The following is a 20437-nucleotide window of genomic DNA, read 5'->3' on the forward strand; positions in this document are numbered from 1 at the left end:
CTTCTCAGAAGATTCACACACCTGTACCAATTATTGGTTTTGGGTTTGGGGGTTTGTTTTTGGTTTTGTTTTGAGATAAGCTCTCCCTATGTAGCTCTGGCTGGCCTGGAACTCAGTATGTAGACTGGACTGACCTCAAACTGACATAGATTCACCTGATTCCCAAGTGCTGGGATTAAATGTGTGTGCCACCATGGCTAGCTATCCCAATTTTTATTTATTTATTTATTTATTTATTTATTTTATATGCATTGGTGTGAAGGTATCCGATTCCCTGGAACTGGAGTTACAGACAGTTGTGAGCTGACATGGGTGCTGGGAACTGAACCTGGGTCCTCTTGAAGAGCAGCCAGTGCTCTTAACCATGGAGCCGCCTCTCCAGCTTGCCATCCCAATTTTTGATAAAAAAAATTTAGGGACCTTGGGCTTGCAAGATGGCTCTGCAGATAAAGGTGCCTGCCACCAAGCCTAGGGATCTGATTCAGTCAGCAGGACTCACAGTGGAGGAAGAATCGACTTTTTTGTAAGTTATCTGATTCTCACGTGGATGCCATGGCACACGCGTGTCAGTTTGTGTGCTGTCCTGCTGCCTTTCCAACACTGTGTCTGATGATAATCAATCTTGGTACTGTCAGTTTCCCTTCTTAACCTCTTGATAAGCTTGTCAATTTTATTGGCCTTATCAAAGTCAGCAGCTGGTTTTATTCATTTTTCATATTTTGTTTTCAGTTTTGTAGATGTCTTATATATGTAACGTGGTTGGCCTTGAATTCACTGTGTAATCAAGACTAACTTTTAGTACTGATGCTCTAAGGTATTTGAATTACAAGGGTGTGGCTCAAGTAGTTTAATGTATTTATACTCTTCATTTTCCTACTTGGTTTATTTTGTTCATTGCTAGTTTCTAGAAAGTGTAAATCCTGGAATCGAGAGGTTTGTATAATGTAGTTGTTTATTACTATTCCTTCTGAGTGCTGTGTTAGGTACATCCTACAACTTTCAAAATGCTGTGTTTTCATTCTTATTCAAGTCAGAAGTATTCTCAAATTTCCCTAGAGGCTTCCTGTTTGACTCACAGGTTATATAAAAATGTGTTGTGTAATTCCTGCATTAGAAATGTTCCTGTTACCTTGTTTAGAGGCCTCCAGTTGAATTCCTCTGTAGACCAGGCTGAACTCAAACTCAGAGAGATCCGCTTGCCTCTGTCTCTCAAGTTCTGGGATTAAAGGCGTGCATCACCACCACTTGGCTCAGCTCTAGCTTTCTATATAGACGAAGGAGACAGCCAGTTGTTCAGGAGAACCCGTGGAGTGCTGATGGAACCACAGCCGGGGGAAAGCCCTCTAGAGATGGACCTGCCGTGGGCTGCAGATGCTCCCGCCCCTCTCACTGTCCTCTTCCCCACATCTGCTTCCCTGTACTGCCAGCTCCGATGGAGAGAGATCATCAGAGCCAGGTGACCCAGTAAACACATTGGAGTTACTAGACGGGGAAAGTGTTAGTCTCATTGCATATACCAAATTGGCCTTGTGGCAGTCTTCCTGCCTCAGATTTCCAAATGCTGAGATTGTAGGCATATACCACCATGCCTAGCTCAGACCAAAAATTTTCAGAGTATGCATCCATACTGTGTGTGCTGAGGGACATGGGAGGGCACAGTGACTGCTGAGCAGTATGAGCAGAGCTTGAAGATGCGCAGAATGAGGAAGGGAGAAGTGTAATGGACACAGCTCAGAAAAGATTCCAGGCAGAAGGCTGGAAATTCCGAAACCATAGAGGAAAGAGGAAGAGGGCTGAAGGCATCCCTGAGCAATAAAGACCACTTGCTACACCTCCCGAGCACCCAAGTTCAGTTCCCAGCACTCACATTGGGTGCTCACAGCCTATTGTGTCTACTCCAGGGGATCTCATACCCTTTCCTGACCTGAAGTCACAGTGCATGTTTGATATGTATAAATACATAATCTTTCCCCCCACTAGCCTAACTGTACGTTTGAAAATGTCTTGGAAGAATTTCAAGTCATGCTTTGTCAGTTACCCATTTGTTATGTGACTTTTCACCCTTGTTTGCAATTTGGTACATTGTAAATAACTAGGTTGTTTTTCAGCATATTTAGAATAGAGAGGTGTCACAGTATATGTGGGGATCTGTTCTGGCCTCACTAGCTGCTTTTTGGGTTTCTCTTCTTTGACCAGATACACACACACACACACACACACACACACACACACACACACACACACACACAGAGTAATCCAGGGAAGGACAGCACTGATGCAGTCCTTTTCTTTTTAACTTCACTGGCTCTATCCTCTTGGTTTCCATCACAACAGGCCTGAATAGAGGTAGGCGAGCAGATTATCAGAAGGTGCTTCAACGACCTTCACAGGCTCTGTAAGGCTTTGTCCTGAAAAGGACAAAGATGGACAAAAAGTCATTGTAAAGGGTGGGTTTGATAAAACATTGCTATTTATACCTCCCAATCTCTTAAATGATAAGAAGATGAGCAGCCCTTTTTAAAAAAGTGGGTCAAGTACCTAAACAGAGCAGATGTCCTGTTTAGAGGAGCTCTGTAATTATGAAGAGACAAGGAGCATATCAGGTGTACACAAGGCTGGGTGGTGGCAATGCATGCCTTTAATCCCAGCGCTTTGGAGGCAGGTGGATCTCAGTGAGTTTGATGCCAACCTGCTATACAAAGCGAGTTCTGGGACTGCAGGAATGTTACACAGGGAAACCCTGTCTTGAAAAACGGGGGTGGGGGGGAAGGCTCAACTAAAAAGGCTTTGATCTGTGTGTGGTGCTCCCACTCTGACATTCTTGGAAAGTCAGTGGCAGGATGTGAATTCTGTACAATGATGTGTACATCAGTGTACATCTGCAGGTATAAAACACACAGCACCAAAATGAACAGGACAAGCTGTGGCCCCAGGGTGATGTCAGGGCCTCGTTGCTTCATCAGTTTAGCAGACTGGCACAGTGGTGTGACCACCAGTGGGGGAGCAGGCGGGAAGAACATCAGTGGCTATTATGAAATGGCAACCGTGTAAGTTAGACTGGGCAGAAAGGGCTGAGCAAAACAAATATCATTTGTTTGTGGGTTTTTCGTTTTGCTTTCCCCAAGACAAGGTTTTTCTGTATAACAGCCCTGGCTGTCCTAGAACTTGATTTGTAGATCAGGAACTCGCAGAGATCCGCCTGCCTCTGCCTCCCGAGTGCTGGGATGAAAGGCGTGCATCTCCACCGCCGGCCGTCGACATCACTAACAGATGTCGGCTTGAGAGTGGTGACGGGGACGCACCTCAGCTTTAGGCTAAAGTGGAAGAGTTGGTTTGGTGAGCTGGACAAAGTGGGTTTGATGTGAGTGGGGTTTTGGTGTGTCAAGATGGTATGTTCTTTGTGCCCTCTGGAGGAGAGGAGAGCTAATGACCGTTCTTAGCCGAGATGTGCATCAGTGCGTCAGTGTGTCTGTCCAGGAGGGGCAGATGGCAGTGGGTGAGCAGTGGAGCCTTTTTAGAAGAGGCCCAGCCAGATGGCTCTTAGGAGCCCAGACCTGCAGCACACCAGTGCTGAGCAGGCCCCCAAGTCTCTGCTCAGTGCTGAGCTGGAAAAATGGCCCAGTGATGGACTTGGATCCCAGTGAAGAATGGGGAAAAAGGACCGTTCCTAAGGACTCGCGGCACTGTTATCCGTCTCTCTGGGTCTGGCAATGACTTTGGTGCCTTAGGAGGGCAGTGGTTCTCTTTGGAGAGAGAATGGTGGGAGGTGGAGATACTGCTTTGTTTATTGTGTTCTTGCCTTAGTCCAGCTAGGACTGTGATGTGGATTGAGAACAGTTTTCCTTGTTCTCTTTGAAGAGGGAGAAGGATGGGCATGGCCAGCACTGTTCTGTGCAGTCCCTGGGGAGTAAAAGCCTTCCCAAGGCCAGCTCAAGCCCCCCGCCATGCCACCCGCATCTTCAGCCTTCATCAGGTCTGAGGCAGGCAGGCCTCACGTCCACCATCTTGCTTCTAACTATTCAGAACACACTTGGCGGTTCTGTAGAAGTTAGACCCACCATGCCAGAAATCTGGACCGCTGAACCGTGGTGCCACACCCCTTTAATCCAGCATTTAGGAAGCAGGCAGCTGGATCTCTGAGCTCAAGGCCAGCCTAGTCTACAGTGCTAGTTTCAGGAGAGACAGAGAAACCTTGTCTCAAAAAAAGAAAAGAAAAGGGGCTGGAGAGATGGCTCAGAGGTTAACAGCATTGTCTGCTCTTCCAAAGGTCCTGAGTTCAATTCCCAGCAACCACATGGTGGCTCTCAACCATCTGTAATGAGATCTGGTGCCCTCTTCTGGCCTGCAGGCAGAGTACTGAGTATACTGTATACATAATAAAGAAAGAAATCTTAAAAAAAAAAGAAAAGAAAAGAAAAAGGAAGAAGAGAAATGTGTGAACCAGAGGGATAATTTGGGCGCTCTCTCTCTCTCTCTCTCTCTCTCTCTCTCTCTCTTTCCCCCCCTCTCTCCTCCCCCCCCCCCCCCCCCCGCATTTATAGTGTGAGTGCATGGGTATACGTGCCTTCACGGACAGAGGTCTATTTCAAGTGTTTTATTCTGTTGTGTTTCCTATGAGGTTTTGTTGGTTTGTTGGTTTTTTGTTGTTTTGAGTCCCCCGCCCCCAGACAAGGTTTCTATATAACCGTCCTGGCTGTTTTGAAACAGCTGGTCTTGAACTCAAAGAGATCCACCTGCCTCTTCCTCCCGAGTGATAGAAATTACCCACCCGGCATGGTTTGGTATTTTGAGATAGGGTCTCACTGTGTATCTTAAGCTGACCTAGAAGTCACAGAGGTCTTCTTGCCTCTGCCTTTGGAATCCTGGAATTAGGGGAAGCCATACACCACTTCTCCTAGCCCATTTTATGTTTTTAGATAGAGAATCTCTCATTGACTCTGGAACTTACCAAGTGAGCCAGCAAGTCCCAGTGACTCACCTGTCCCTACCTTCTGCACCCCACACATAGCTTTTACATGGGTACTGAATCCAAACTCAGGTCTTCATGCTTGCCATGTAGGTTTTTATTTCATTCTATATTTATTTTCGAGACAGAGTTTCTCTGTGTAACAGTCCTAGCTGTCCTGGAACTAACTTTTTTTTTGGGGGGGGGGTGGTTCGAGACAGGGTTTCCCTGTAGTTTCTAGAGCCTGTCCTGGAACTAGCTCTTGTAGACCAGGCTGGCCTCGAGATCCGCCTGCCTCTGCCTCTGCCTCCCGAGTGCTGGGATTAAAGGCGTGCGCCACCACCTCCTGGCTTGGAACTAACTCTTATAGACCAGTCTTTCCTTATTTTATTTTTGAGTTACTGTTTTGTGTGTGGTTTGTGTCCTGAATGTGTGTGAACTACCTGCATGCAGTGCTGACAGAGACCAGAAGAGAGCGTCGGATCGCATAGACTGAGTCACCATGCAGGTGCTGGAATTTGAACCCCTGTCTTCTGAAAAGCAGCCAGTGTTCTTTTTATTTAAATATTTATTTTATGTCTATGAGTGCTCTGTCTTCATGCATACCTGAAGAAGGAATTAGATTCTATTATAGATGGTTGTGAGCCACCTTGTGACTACTGAGAATTAAACTCAAGACCTCTGGAAGAGCAGCCAGTGTTCTTAACCTCTGAGCCATCTCCCTAGCCCCTTGAGTATTTTATTTTAAATTGCTTTTTGCTGAAAATTCTGTAAGATACCAAGATTCTCTAGGTGTACCCCTTCACTCTTGAGAAATTCAGCTGGAAGTTTGAAACTGACTTTTCTTAATTGTGTATAAAATGGCAATTAAAAAGTTAAGCCCCTAGAACTGGAGAGATGTCTCCGTGATTGAGAGCAGTGGCTCTCTTCCAGAGGACCCTGGTTCAATTCCCAGCACCCACATGGCAGCTCATAAACTGTCTGTAACTTTAGTTCCAGAGGATCTGACACCCTCACAAAGACATACATGCAGGCAAAACACCAGTGCACATTTAAAAGAAAAATTTTAAGCCATTTTATCATGAGTTAAATGTAAGTGCCTCTCATAATGCTGTCTGGGAAGATTAATAAAATGTCATTTTTGATCTGTGTGCTTTATACTAGTTGTAAACATTTGGCTCCTGATACACAGTACAGCTTGATTTCTTATATTATCATTAAACATAGTTGTATTTTGAAATGTGAATTTATAGTTAGGAGGGGTTTTTTTGCCTATGTTTCATGTGTGTGTGTGTGTGTGTGTGTGTGTGTGTGTGTGTGTGTAGACCAGAAGTCTCATGTTGGGTGGCTTCTTTACTCCTCTCCATCGTAGGTTTTTAAGAGTGTGTCTGGCAGGAAATGAGTGAGTGTTTACCTTGTATGTTGGGTGTCTGTGGAGACAGAACAGGACATAAGATCACTTGCAACTGGAGTGCAGTCCTTGTGAGCCGCCTGACTTGGGTGCCGGGAACTCGGTCTTCTGGAAGAACCTCATGCAGTCTTGACTGCTGAACTGTTTCTCCATCCCTTCCACATTACTTTTAGACAAGTTCTCCCGCTGGCCTGGTACTCACAACTAGGTTAGGCTGACTAGCCATGAATCCCAGGGAGATTTGATGGCTCCATGAAACTCCAAGGCGGTGTTAATGCAATTAACCTTGGATGGGGGTGGAGCCAGCCTCTTGTCAAGAATTAGCCATAGAGAGTACCAAGAACCTGGGAGAGAGAGAGATAGGGAGAAACTTAGAGATTTGCAGGCCTTTTTGGTTTGGGGTGGAAGGGGAGATGCTTTTCTTGCTGGATTTCTGGCCCAAAAGGTAGGTCAGCTGACTTCTTTTTTTTCTGATCTAGCAGATTTTCACCCCAACAACTGACTCCCAAGTCTTTATTGGTAAATAGAGCAACTTAGATAAAAGACAACACGGGGTTTGCCTGTCTCCCTTCCCAGCACTGGATTACAAGACGAGCTTTTCACACAGGTTCTGTAGATGGAACTCAGGTCTGCAGTACGAGTGCCTTGCTGGCTGAGCTGCCCCTGATGCATAGCTTATGTTCTCAGGGTAGACTCCTGCTGTTCTGTTTTGAGACAGGCTCTTGCTGTGTATTTCTGGGATTGTGGTAGCTTAGGCTGACCTTGAACTTGTAGCCGCCACCTGCTTCAGCCTCTCTGAATGCTGGTATTGTAAGTGAACACCACCCCACCTACCTAGAAGTTTAAATGAAGAAAATTCACATGTGTGTTAGTGTACATTCATGGAAGCCAGAAGAGAACATCAGGTTCCTTACAGCTGGTCTTACTGCTGCTTGGCATGGGTGTTGGCATCTAAACTTTATTCTTAGAAGAGCAGAAAGCACTCTTACCCACCAGGCCTTCAACTCTCCAGGCCTTCCTCCTTCAATCTGACTCCATCTTGGCTACTCTGGTTCTTACTACCTAGCCAAGGCTAGCTTCAAACTCAAAGCAGTCCACCTCCTTCAGCCTCCCTCCCAAATGCTAAAATACAGGCTTGGGTTACCACACAGCTTTAAATACAATTTTGCTTTCAAGAGATGCTTTGCCAAGTCTGCTGAGCTCTGTCTTTGCAACCAGAGCTGATGGAGCTGTTGGTGCAGCAGTATACTGTTTGGTCTGTGTGCTCCTGTTTGTACACGCACTTGCCTTAGCACGGTGTCCACGTCAAAAACACTTCATTGGAATGCCTAGGTCCAGCTGCTGCTCTTCTGGGAAGGGAAGAAGTCCTAGACAAATAGGACTCATTTGTGCACAGGTCTGGGAGGACTTGTGCTCCATCTTCTTGCTATCCTTCCTGTCCTACTGTCCTGCCCTCCATTGTTAGCTTCCTATATTGTGTGTTCACTTGTCAAAGACATCAGTATTAGAATGCAGCTGGCTCCTACACTTCAGGCTTTATTTGGATTCACCAGTTGGTGATGTCTGTATTCCAGAACCCACCTGAGGGTTTTGTGACCTCCAGTCTCCTTTTGTCTGTGATTTTCTCCATCTTAATTTTATGACCCTGGATTGTTTTGAAGAGTTCTGTCAGTTGTCTTAAGAACACCCTTGTCAGAACTGCCTGGTGTTGTGATTACACGCTGCAGGACAGATGCTCCAGAGATGAGCTGCTGTGTCACTGAGCAGGTTGTGCCAACACCACTGCTCCTACATCCTGGCCATGTGGCTCAGCAGTGTGTACATCAGGTTCATCTGCTGTAAAGTCACTGTTCTCCCTCTTCCCTGTAGAGCTCCTTCAAAGCACCTAGCTGGGTTCTCAGTGCACACAAGGGACGCTTGTCAGGCATTTACTTTACAATTCGTAACAGTAGCAAAATTGCAGTTGTGAAATAGCAAAGAAATAATTTTATGGTTGGGGTCACCACAACGTGAAGAACTATATTAAAGGGTTGCAGCCTTAGGAAGATTGGGAACCCCTTTGGGCGTTCCAGTGTATTGTCCGGAATTCTCTGCCTCCCACGTGTTGAGGTTAAAGTGTGTGGCACCACATCTTGAACTCAGAGATCTGCCTGCTTCCGCATCCCAAGTGTTGGGATTAAAGGTGTGTGACACCACACCCAACTATTCTTCTTTCTCTTTCTCTCTTTCTTTCTTTCTTTCTTTCTTTCTTTCTTTCTTTCTTTCTTTCCTTCCTTCCTCCCCCCCCCCCCCTCTCTCTCTTTCTTTTTCTTTTTTAAGGACTTTATCCCTTATCTTTTATCTCCCAAGCCTACATATATTTTTAAAGACACTGTAAACCATTTAGAGGTTTTCTTCATCTGAATATATCTTTATTGTATATCTCTTTTTCTGACCACATGAATGGTCAGAAATTTGCTTTGACGACTGGACCCGCCCCATTCCTTAACTTTCTGAGAGTCTTGAAGCTGGCTGAGCCAAGTTTATTGCCACAACTCTATGACATTTCAAGGTTCCTGCCACTTCCAAGAAGTTTATGAATAGCTGTCGGCTATTCATAAACACCATTTAAGTGTTTTTTGGCAGTGCCTTTTAAAAGGGCTGCAAGGTTTTTTTCTTTTTTCTTTTTTTTTTGTTTTTCGAGACAGGGTTTCTCTGCAGCTTTTTTTAGAGCCTGTCCCGGAACTAGCTCTTGTAGACCAGGCTGGCCTCGAACTCACAGAGATCCGCCTGCCTCTGCCTCCCGAGTGCTGGGATTAAAGGCGTGCACCACCACCGCCTGGCTTGCTGCAAGGTTTTTTGCAACTAAAGCTGAGTCAGGAAGCCTCTCTTAAATGAGACATGCTTGCCTCTAGCAAACAGAGCCCACCTAAGAAAATGCTGCTACCAAGAAGCCATGCTTAACTCTGTTCTTTTTGTGTCTAGAATTCCTCCCCAAACTCTCTCAGGTTTTATGTGGATGTAGTTGTCCATGTTGGCACCATTTGTTGACAGGTGTTTCTGTCCCACCCAGTCCTGCAGTCATTCAGTCCCAGAGAAATAACACAGAGAAATAACGTGCCCCACAGGCTTATATACCCATTTAGTCTCACACAGACAGGACACATTGATTGCAGTTAGATAGCTAGCATAGGAAGGTGTGGAGTGACTCCCTCAGGGCCCGCATCCGACTAGTGCTTGCTAAGGCTCATCTCACTGTTTCATAAGATTAACTCAGTGGAAAACTCAAGTCTTCTGACCCTGTAATAGAGCTCCATGTCTCTTCTCTTCCAAGATATCTTAACATGTTGCTCAGCCTCCTGGGGAGTCTGAGGTAGGAGAATTGACATGGATTTGAGCCCAGTTGTGTGTACGTAGTGAGAACCCCATCCCAGGAACACTTTTATGGTAGTAGTTGACATGAGGACATATAGTTTGTTGTGTGTTTTTGCTTGTTTTATTCACTTATTTACCTACTTACTTTATTTTAAGGCAAGGTCTCTCTACATAGCCCTGGCTGTCATGGAATTCACTGTGTAGGCCAGGCTGACTTCAAACTCCAATAGACTCACCTGCATCTGCCTCCCAAGTGTTGGGATTAAAGCATGAGACATATGGTTTCTTTTTTACTCTGTGTAACAGTCCTGACTGTCCTGGAACTCATCAGGCTAGCCTTGATCCCTAGTGCTGCCACCACCACCTGGCAGCATATGGTTTCTTCATGTGTCTGGAATGTTTGCCCCGGGTACTGTAAATTGGGGTTTTGCTAGTGTGTATGTTTGGTGGTTATCGCTTCCTTTTCTCAGGGAAAGAATTGCCAGTTCCAGGCTTGAACAGCAGGTGTCACTGCAGCTCTGCTTCCTTTGCCCAGCTTTGAGCTGGCCACTTTTCAGTACAGTTCCCAAACCATGAAACTCAGTGGCTATGGCAGTCTGGCACTGTGGCACTGTAAGGTGTTCTTCTCATGAGACCCCAGTGAGAAAGCAGGAATGGACTCAGTGCCTCCTGTCCTTTCAGGTCTGTGTTACACATAGCTGAATGTAGCATGGGATTGCCTTCCTAACCTCTCAGCAGCCGTGTAGGAGCAGTGTGGCTTTTCACGTTTGTTCTCAGCATCAGAAGGAACAGCTCCTTTATATTTGACTCCTTAGCTTTAATAATAATAAAGAAATTAGAAATTATGACCTGGTATCTTTTGATATTGCTCTATTTGGGTCCAGGTTTTCCCTGGCCTGTGAAGAAAGGAAGGCGTCTACCACTGTGTGCGGCCTGCACATCTTTTCTAAAAAGAGCTTAGGCTGGAGATGTGCCATACAGTTAAGAGCACTGGCTGCTGGAAGAGGAGACAGGTTGTATTTCCAGCACTACCGCTCACTGCTGTCTACAACTCGAGGGTCAGGGAATCTAGCACCCTCTTCTGGCCTCTGACTGCACGCACACATGGTGCACAGATGGATATAAAGAGATATTCATGTATACAGAATCAAATGAATAAATCTTTTTTAAAAAAAAATTAAAGGGTTAGTGTAGTTATGCCTCCCTATGCTATAGCAGAACAGCGCGGGTGATGGATTGGGTTACTCTGAACAACCAGGCTGTTCTGAATCTTCAGTCTACTTGCCAGAAAGCGTGATATCCTGTGTCTGGTTAGTACTGCTTTACATGGACGTCCTTAATTTAATTATTTATAACGCATTTTGCTGTAGCTTCTCTTTTTGGACAGCATATGGTCATTCTAAATTGCCCCCCACGTGGGGTAAGTTTAGGTAAATTGTGAGCCTAGTCATAACAAAAAGTAAGCATTTATAGCTCTTAAGAATTCTGCCTTCCTGGTGTTAAGAGTTAAGCACTGTGAAGTGAAGTGACACCACAGAGAACATCTGACTGGAGCTTCTGGTCTGCTGGCTCTCTGGGGAATGGTCTCTAGGCAGCTCCTCAACTGGGAAGCCTTCCTTGCAGCTTCGCGGGTCCCACCACAGAACTGTACCAGTGCTTGCCCTTGACATTATTGAAGGCCGAGAAGCAAGTGAACACGTCTCGGCAGCTTTCACAGAGGTGGCTGCATTTTCTCAGTGGTTTGGATAGCATTTGGGTTTTTGGTGGTGACTGCCCTGGGCCACGGGTGTGCCTGGCATTGATATGAGCTGCTTTCTGTTTCAGATGTCATCTGGGTGATTCTCAGTGTGGAGGAGGGTGGACTGTTAGGAGTAACACAGCAGCTGTCATCCTTTGAAACGGAATTCAACACACAGCCACATCGCAAGGTAGAAGGAAACTTCAACCCGTTTGCCTCTCCCCAAAAGAACCGACAATCAGATGAAAACAACTTAAAAGACCCTGGGGGTTCCGAGTTCGACTCGATCAGCAAAAATTGGGCTCCTGTTCCTGACCAAACCGAGCAAGATCAGGATAGACTGTCACAGAACTCTGTAGATCTGTCCCCCAGCAGTCACGCAAACAACCTATCAGTAGTGACTTACAGTAAGGTAGGTGCCCTCGGAGAAGGGGCAGGTGGTGGGCCTTGGGATCCGTGACGCTCTTTCATGGCAAACCTAGAATGCTAGACCACCACTGCCCAGAGCAGATGTGGCTGTCAATAGCATCGACACAAAAGCCTTCTCCTTCCTTCCCTGCATGTCCTGTGGCTGCTGCTTCATCCACGTGTGTGATTTACTTCTGTCTGCTCTGGTTGGGTATTGAAAACAGAGGCTCTTTACCTTATTATTTTTAAAACTGTCTGATATCCTTAGCCATGCTTTCAGGGCCGGTGTGTACTGAGCTGAACGTCATCACAGCACCCATCTGCAATAGGCTCTTGCTGTGTTTGTTGTCTTGGTTTAGGTGGGATTTTCCCCCTGAATAAAAAGCCAGACTCAATTATTTTATCCTAAAATATTGGCTTTGACTGTTCTATCACATACCCTCTTGCTGATGATGTCTTTAGTTTTGCTTTGGCTCATGACTTCCTGCTCCGCAACATGGAGTGCCTCAAAGTTGATATTTTGACTTTGTACGTGTGGGTGATAAATAAGAGAATTGACTACAGTTTCAGAGACTGGTTGTCAAGAGGTCGTTCTAGGTGTTTAATTATTGTGTTTCTCTGTTTTTCTTAGCCAGTTCAGCATTATCTCCCACTGTTCAGGTAAGGGCAGCTCCTGACTGCTGGTTTGGTCTGAGCCCTCAGTTAGGGTTGTTATGGCTCAGCCATGTGTGCATTCTCTTCCCATGACTGTTAGGGTCTCCATGTACAGTACCGCCCAAATCCACCTGTGCTGCACGCTGGCATTCAACCTCAAGGTTTAAAATGCACGTGTGTGTTAGCAGTCAGGGTAGCCTGCTGTGTGGTCAGTCTCAGGAGCAACTTTGTTCACTCTGGCATGCAGATTGACTTGTTGATCGATAGAATAGTCACTGCAGAGACCTGTGCAGCCATCTTAGCTATCTAGGGTATTTGAAAAGTCAGTTGCCCAGTGACTTGCCTACAATAAGGAAAGATTCCACTTTCTGATTTTTGGAGGCAGGATCCTCCTGTTTGTGCCTACCAAATATTGGGGTTACATGCCTGGTTCAAGGAAGGCTCCACATGGTAATATTAAAACAAATTTTCCTTTCCATTTTTATTGTTGAGACAGGGTCTGATAGCCTAGATTAGCCTCAAACTTTCTAAATGTATCTGAGGAAAATGGCCTTGAACTTTTTGTTTTCCAGTATCTACAAACACTGAACTCAGCCACATCCTGAACCCAGAATACGGTCGTCACAACCCCTCTCTTAAATTAGACCCCTCCAGAGGCTGTTCCTGTGACAGCAGGTAGAGCAGCCCTCCCTAGGCAAAGTGTGCTTTGTTATAGGGGAAACAATGCAGCTGAGGTGTGGGGAGACGAAGGCTGGCCGAAGCAGCTCAGGCACTCCATTGGTTTCAGGAACTGGATGCCGTTTGCCCAGCTGTGCCCTGTACTGAGCATAATTGCTCTTAGGATGTCATTTGTAGCTGTGGGCCATCTTCTCCTTAAGGGATTGATGCTTCTTAACGGGTCCAATGGTTATTCACAAGACAGGTGGAGGGTTGAGCCTTCTGCCAGCCTAAGATCCTGCTAGGCCCTGCTGCTCTTAAGTGCTGGACAGCGGTAAGGACATTGAACATATTTAATTGCCTGCCTCTGCCTCCTTAGTGCTGGGATTAAAGGCTAACATTAGCATGCCTGGTTTACACATAAGTTTTGTAATTATTTTTTTTAGTACAAATAAAAGCAACTTCTCAGTGAGATGCCTCAGTGAGTGAAGGCGCTGATAAACTTGAGACCCACATATGGAAGGAGGTTACTGCAATTGCCTCCTGATTTTCACATGCCTGCCATATCATACACACTAAATAAATACATTCATTATAAAACAGCTTCCCAGTAAGGAATGTATCTAGGAAGACTTGGATAGAATAGATGAATAAATGTGAAACTTGAATCTTAAGGGAAATTAGGGCCTCTGTTGTTGTTGTTGTTGTTTTTAATACAAACAAAAATTTACTCAGAAAACAATGTGAAGCATCTGGCTAAGTTTTCTGTGTCCAGCTAGGTCTGTTGACTCCACTTCCTTTGGAAGGACACAGGCATTGCGGTCAGTAAGTAATGACACATCTGCCCTGCATACAGTCAGAGCCTAAGAAATACAGTGGAGTCTGTGCCCACAGTTTGCCGTGCGTAGGGAGAACAACTGGGTCAGGTTTGCGTCGGTCTGCAGAGCGGTCTGCTGTGTAACTTAGTGTTTGCAGCAGGAGTTAGTGAGGTGGGGTGAAGGAGAGGGGCTCACAGACACCAGCGTGCCCGGCGTGCAGAGCTTGAAGTTCTCAGGTCCGTTGCTTCCAGTGTGTGTTCCTTAGAAGCAGAGTGGAAGAAACAGTCACAAACAGCTTTGAAAATATTGGTACTAAGGGACTGAAGAGATGGCTCAGGGTTTGAGAACAGTGACTGCTCCTCCAGAAGACCAGATTCAATTCTCAGCACCCACGAACAGCTCACTTCTACCTTAACTTCAATCCCTGGAGCTCTCACTCCCTCTTGTGGCCTCTGTAGGCACTGCATGCGGGACAAGACACCTATACATATAAAAATAAATTTTTATACACACACACAAATATATGTATATATGAGAAACTAAAATGGATACATGTGAACATCTATCCAGTGATGAGACTTAAAACCTGTGTATGGCAGTGAGACACTCAGTGGTTAAAGGTCTTTGTTGCCAAGCCTGACAAGTGAGTTCCATCCCAGGTACCACATAATAGAAAGATAGAACCAACTTCCACATTGTTCTCCTACCCCAACATATGCACTATGTAATTTTTTATTTTACTTTTCTAAAAATTTTTTTTATTATTTTTATTTTTTTTTAGACAGGGTTTCTCCATATAGCCCTGACTATCCTAGAACTTACTCTGTAGACCAGGCTGGCCTGTCTTCCCATCCCAAGAGCTGGGATTAAAGGCATGAAAAGCATAGGTAAGGGGACTGCAGAAGATGGCTCAGAAATTAAGAGCACTTGCTGCTCTTGTAGAGGGCCCCATATTGGGCAGCTCACACTCACCAGTACCTCCAGTTCCAAGGGATCCAACATCCTCTTCTGTCCTCATAGGACACTTGTACACATGCACGCAGACATTATACTCAGATACACATACATGCACCCATGTGCACGCACACAATTAAGCTAATAAAGCGTAGGCATAAAAATAAAGTATATTTATATTTGAATTGAACACAGGATTGGTTGATTCTTGACGTAGATGTGCTTGAAATTGTGAAGTGTGCCCTTGGCCGGGTGAGGAGGCTACTTTTGAATTGCTCCTAAGAGCCCAGACACGCTCAGTTACTTTGCCTGTAGGTGAAGAAACAAAAGTTCTGAGGGGCTGCATGCCTTGCCCAGTGTCACACAGCCATCAGGACACAGAGCTACGACCCCAGTGTAGGTGCCACGTGACTGAGAGGTCTCTGCTTCCTTCCCCTGTTGTGAATGAACTGTGTTGAGTGTCAGCATGAATTGAGAATGACCATCAAGTCAGGAAAGAGGCAACATTGGCTTGTGACAAGACATTCTAATGTAGCGTAGTGTGAAACAAGCCGTGCGGTTTTTATAATAGATGAGCAGAAAGGGAGGATGGGAAGTGTCCGCAGTTCACCTGGTGCCTCCATCTTCAGTGCCTGGTGGACTGCTGTTGGGATCACTGAGTTAGCAAGAGAGTGGAATTACCCAGGGAAATTCCCGACAGCCATGGAGGCTAGGGAAGAACAGGATGCTCTTGGAAGCTCTTAGAAGCACGGTCTCTGTAGATACTTTCCTGCTGCCTCTGTAACAGAGTAACTTGTTAAAGTTGGGAGGATGAAGTGCCAAGATCTCTGGAGACACCTGCTCCATTAGCACTAAGTTGTTATTTCAACAGAATTGCACATCTGTCGGTCTTGGGAACTGGACACCCTGGAATCCTTCCCTGGCTGCTGTGAACAAGCTTACACTCTTGGTGCCCAAATCCCAGGGGAAGCTTTGGGTGAGAACATGTGTCCCAGCTGTATCCCACAACCCACAAAGTCTGACTCCTTCCTGGGAGAGCTGCAGAGGGAATCAGGTGGGGAGTGTAGGCCGACCCGCTCCAAAGATTCTTAAAGCTGGGTCTTTGCTTTTGTTGGGAGGTGACTGGCTTCATTGTCAGCTCAGGTGTGACTGATTTGTCTCGTGTACTAATGAGGATGAGAGCTGTTTCACTGTGAAAGTAACAGAGCCTGTGTCTCGGGGCCACGGGAGATAGGGATATACTCTGGACAGTGCATTCTCACACACTGATTCAGGTCTAGGGCCAAGGAGCCTCTGTTTGAGCAGTTGATTAAAGTGTGGAAAGAGGGAAGGGAGTAGAGAAAGGACAGGCAAAGAGGCCGTCTTATTACCAGGATTTGCAAGTGTTTTCTGAGGCATTCCAGAACGTAAGGCACAGTAGTGACTCAGCTTCTTCATTCTGCAGCAAGAACCTTTGCACCAGGCAGGCTGAGCCTAGGGGACTGATTTTGGTACTTGGACTGTGGTATTTTGTACTGTCCCTGAGAAGAAGCAGGCCAGTGTTTGTTGTGTGCTTCTACCTCAAACTGGATCACAGCCTGAGCCACTGTCATTACTCCTACCAAGTCCTGAATCAGAACATATGATTATCTTTGTGGAGTTCAGCCCGTGTCTTCACTTTGCTGCAGCAGCTGCTGCCTAGTGCCATCTGCCCTTTCTGCACACATTCCCACCTGTGTGTGTGTACATGTATGTGTGTGTACATGTATGTGTGTGTACATGTGGGCTTGTGCACCATGGTGCTTGTCTGGAGGTCAGAGGTGTACCTTTCAGAGTTGGTTCTGTCTTCAACCATTTGGAACCCATGAATCAGACTGAAGTTGTCAGGCCTGGCAAGAAGCACCCTTACCTGATGAGCCATCTGGCCTGCCCCTGCCCCTGCCCCGTGGCTATATTGTTGATTAAGGTAAAAAGAAGTTAATTTTTCTCAGGCCAGGATACTGGAAGGATTGGGGTAAAATAAACTTTTTGTTTGTTTGTTTGTTTTGTTTTTATTTTTGAAGCAAGCGCCCTCTATAACCCAAGCTGGACTTGGGCTTTCTCCCTTCCTGAATCTGGGACTGCAGGCATGTGCCCCAACACCTAATTTTCCTCTTCCAGGGTTGCATGCAGAGTAGGCCAGACCTCTTCTGCTGAGCGGCACTCTCCATTTTACTCTGTGGGCTAAAGCTGCAATGGCTTCTGGATCTTCTTACTGCTTTGAAGTGGCCACAGATTTTCCATAGTAAGCCTGGAGCATTGATACATCCCTCTATTCCCAAGCCTTCTGCAGGCAGAGGCAAGAAGATCTCTGCATTTGAGACCAACATGTCTGCATAGCAAGTTCAAGACTTTGTAGAGAGACCCGATCTCAAAAAGAAATAAAATTTAACATGGTAATAAGGAGTGACTCTGGGAGGTCCAGGTCTCAGTTCAATTAGAGCCAGCATTTAACAGTTTGACCAAAGATGGTTGTCACTAGCTGGACTGATGCTTTCATGAGATGCTAGAGCGCACCTCTAACACCCGTCTAGTTTTAGTAGCCAAGCTGTTCTACAAAGCTTATGAGTGCCCCATCCTAGCTCCCCAGCTGCATTTCAGATGAGGGGTCAGGCAGCTGCTGCCACTGCCCTGCTGAACATTCTCCTGAAGAACCTCCTTGGTCTCCTGGGTTCAGATTTTGTTGGTATTAAAGTTTCTATTCTTTTTTAAAAAATAATTTTATTTAAGTGCACTGGTGTTTTGCCTGCATGTCTGTGTAAGGGTATCAGATCCCTAGAACTGGAGTTAAAAGACAGTTGTAAGTTGCCATGTGGATACTGGGAATTGAATCCAGCTCTTCTGGAAGAGCATTCAGTGCTCTTAACCCCAGAGCCATCTCTCCAGCTTCTAAAGTTTCTATTCTACTACAGGTGACAGAAACACCTATAGTTGTTGAAGTAACAGAAGAAATTGTCCTACATTCCTTGATGGTCCTTCAAAAGATCCAGTCTCTGTGGTTTCCATCTTCTCTGAGGTAGTATCAGAGTGAGGAGGGCAACTGGCTGCAGCTCTGAGCAGGCTCCATTCTACAGAGGCTGCCTAGAATTTTAGGCACAGACATAGCCAATCCAAGGTCTGAGGTAGGAATATTCCCAATGGGTTCAAGGAATGAGATTAAGGTAGGTGCTGCAGGGGACTGAGGGGTGAGCAGAAGTGAAGTCAGGGCAGCAATCAGATCCTGGGGACTTTAGGGACCCCTGTGAAGCTTTTGATCTGAGGGATGTGCCTACCCTGCTTTGTGTAGAACACAGGACACAGTAGAGGCAGGTATGCCATGGTAGCCGATGGCACAGAGGACGTAGAAGTGGGATATGAGAGGAGTAAAGGATGACTGAGCATTTTAGAAGGGTGGAATGGACATGTCAGAGACAAAGGGCTGTGATAGAGCTGGGGTGGAGTCAGGAGTTGAGTGTGTGGAGATCTCTAAACATTCAAATAGTGGGGCAGACAGCCTCATGGTAGATACAAAGTTTGAGAGGAATATGGGGTGGGCCCTGCCTCTGGGTGTTGTGCCACATGAATGATGTCTAGTCTTGTAATAGGGATTGCCATCTTCTAGCTGACGAGCTAACCCACAGCTGTTGGTATGTAAGAACAGCACCAATGTCTCTGGGGACAAAATCCCCCATCGTGCAGAGAGAAGGTCCCTGTTCTCTGAAGTGTCCGGAGCATTATTGCTAAAGTTCTTCTTGCTTTCTTTGTGGTCCAGGGCCTTGAATCTGCATGATCTTCCTCCCAACTGTCACACTTAGTCTTGGCTTGGTTGGTTTGGTGGTGATTTGTCACTTGTATTTGAAGGGTTGTGAGCACCTGAACTCCTGGGCTCAAGCAGTTGTCCTGCCACAGCCTTCTAGGCCACCAAGACTTTAAATGTGCCCCACCATACTTGGTCTTTTGTTGTTGGAGACGAGGTTTCACTGTGCAGCCTGTCTGGCCTGGAACTTGCTGTATATTCCAGGCTGTCCTCTACCTCACCTCACCCAGCTGCAGCCACCTCAGCTGGGATTAAAGGTCTGCAGCCATAGTGCCTGCCCCCTCCCTTCTGTTCTGGGGATTTTTCTTTTTTCCTACCATTTCTTTTAGACTTCTTTATTATTTTATATGTATAAGTGTTTTGCCTGAGTTTAGTCCATATGTCTACCTGGTGCCTGAAGAGGTCAGAAAGAGCACTGGATCCCCTGGCACCAGTGTTAAGGATGGTTGTGAGCCAACATGTGTGTGCTAGGAATCAGACTTGCTTCCCAATTCTCAAGAACAACAAGTACTTTTAACAGCTGAGGCAACTCTCTGGCCCCTTAGTGCGCTTTCCTAATACACACTACTCTAGGACTTCCATAGTTACAGGAAATAATACAGTAGTTACCAGTGCCTGCCACACATCCACAGTAGTAGGCCATGGTCAGAACCCAAATGAGTCTAACTTTCTAGACTCATTTTGTTGTGATGAAGGCTGCTGGTGAGGAGAATTGGTTGTCCTCCTTAGGCAGTCAGGTGTGGAGACTTCCTCACCCACCTGTGGGTGCAGCAGAAACTATGGCCAAGGAGGAAACAAGATGGGGCAGCAAGGTACCCACCCATGTTCTGTCAGCCCAGCACGTTCTGTACCAGAAAGCGTTTGACTGGAGATTCTGGGTCTGATGCTGTTACAGTGACTCTGTCTCCTGAAAACTCAGAAGAACCAGTAAAGGCCTCAGCTCTGCCAGTGTTTGCATTGGCATGAGCTGTGTATGCGTGTTAAAATAATTTAAGCAAACAGCATAGGCCTTTTGTTATGTAGCATTGCTGATTGACTGAGGCTGAGAAGTCTGTCCAGGAGCGCTCCTTTGTCCCTCCAGTGTCAGCGGTGCCCAGCTCCTTTGTGTATGTTTTGGGCTCTCTGCATTGTCTCAGGCTGCCGAGGCGAGGCAGCCCTGTAGCAGAAGCACCAGTCATTTCATGCTGGTTGTTACAACTCTCTCTCTGCATTCAGCATTTTAATTTCTGGTGGGGCTCTAAGAGTCAGAGAACAAAAGTGTGACTCACAGGTGAGGAGCTGAGTTTTCAGCTCTGGTCCCCTGTAGCACAGTCTGCTCTGCCTGGACTCCACTGGCTGTACAAAGGGTGAGAACGAATTCTGGTGCCCAGGTGGAAGCAGTGGCTCCTTCTCAAGGGCCCGAGGAACTTGGGCTTTCTGTTTGTGATGTGTTGCTTAAGGACCAGTTACATTCGCTGTCTGCTTTACACAAATCATAGTGATGTTGCTTGGTCACAAATCTGTGCTCAGCCGCTGCTAATCCCAGTCTCCAAAGATGTTGGTTGGGCACAGGTATGTCTTGCCATGGGAAGGGATGTGAGCCAGAGAAGAGAAAATGGGGTTTGGGAAGATTGGTTTTGTGTTTGTTAGCTTTTTTCTTTCAAAAAAAAATTTTTTTTCTTTTTTTTTTTTTTTTTTTTTTTTT

At 46.0% G+C, this 20437-nt stretch overlaps 1 protein-coding gene across 5 annotated transcripts in view; it reads left to right on the forward strand.

Annotated features, from left to right (window-relative positions):
* The window catches only part of Ilrun (inflammation and lipid regulator with UBA-like and NBR1-like domains), a 73462-nt gene that overhangs the window by 43961 nt on the left and 9064 nt on the right, over positions 1-20437 (forward strand). For 3 of the 5 annotated variants that reach the window (XM_038341135.1, XM_038341136.1, XM_038341134.1), the window contains one exon: positions 11535-11860. The exons of 1 other annotated variant lie outside the window; for it this stretch is intronic. In XM_038341135.1, coding sequence (XP_038197063.1) covers positions 11535-11860 — 326 coding nt within the window. The remainder of the gene's footprint in view (positions 1-11534; positions 11861-20437) is intronic. One more of the 5 variants, XM_038341137.1, reaches the window with a different exon arrangement.

This window comes from Arvicola amphibius, chromosome 9, assembly GCF_903992535.2.
Source record: "Arvicola amphibius chromosome 9, mArvAmp1.2, whole genome shotgun sequence".
Taxonomy (NCBI): Eukaryota; Metazoa; Chordata; class Mammalia; order Rodentia; family Cricetidae; genus Arvicola; species Arvicola amphibius.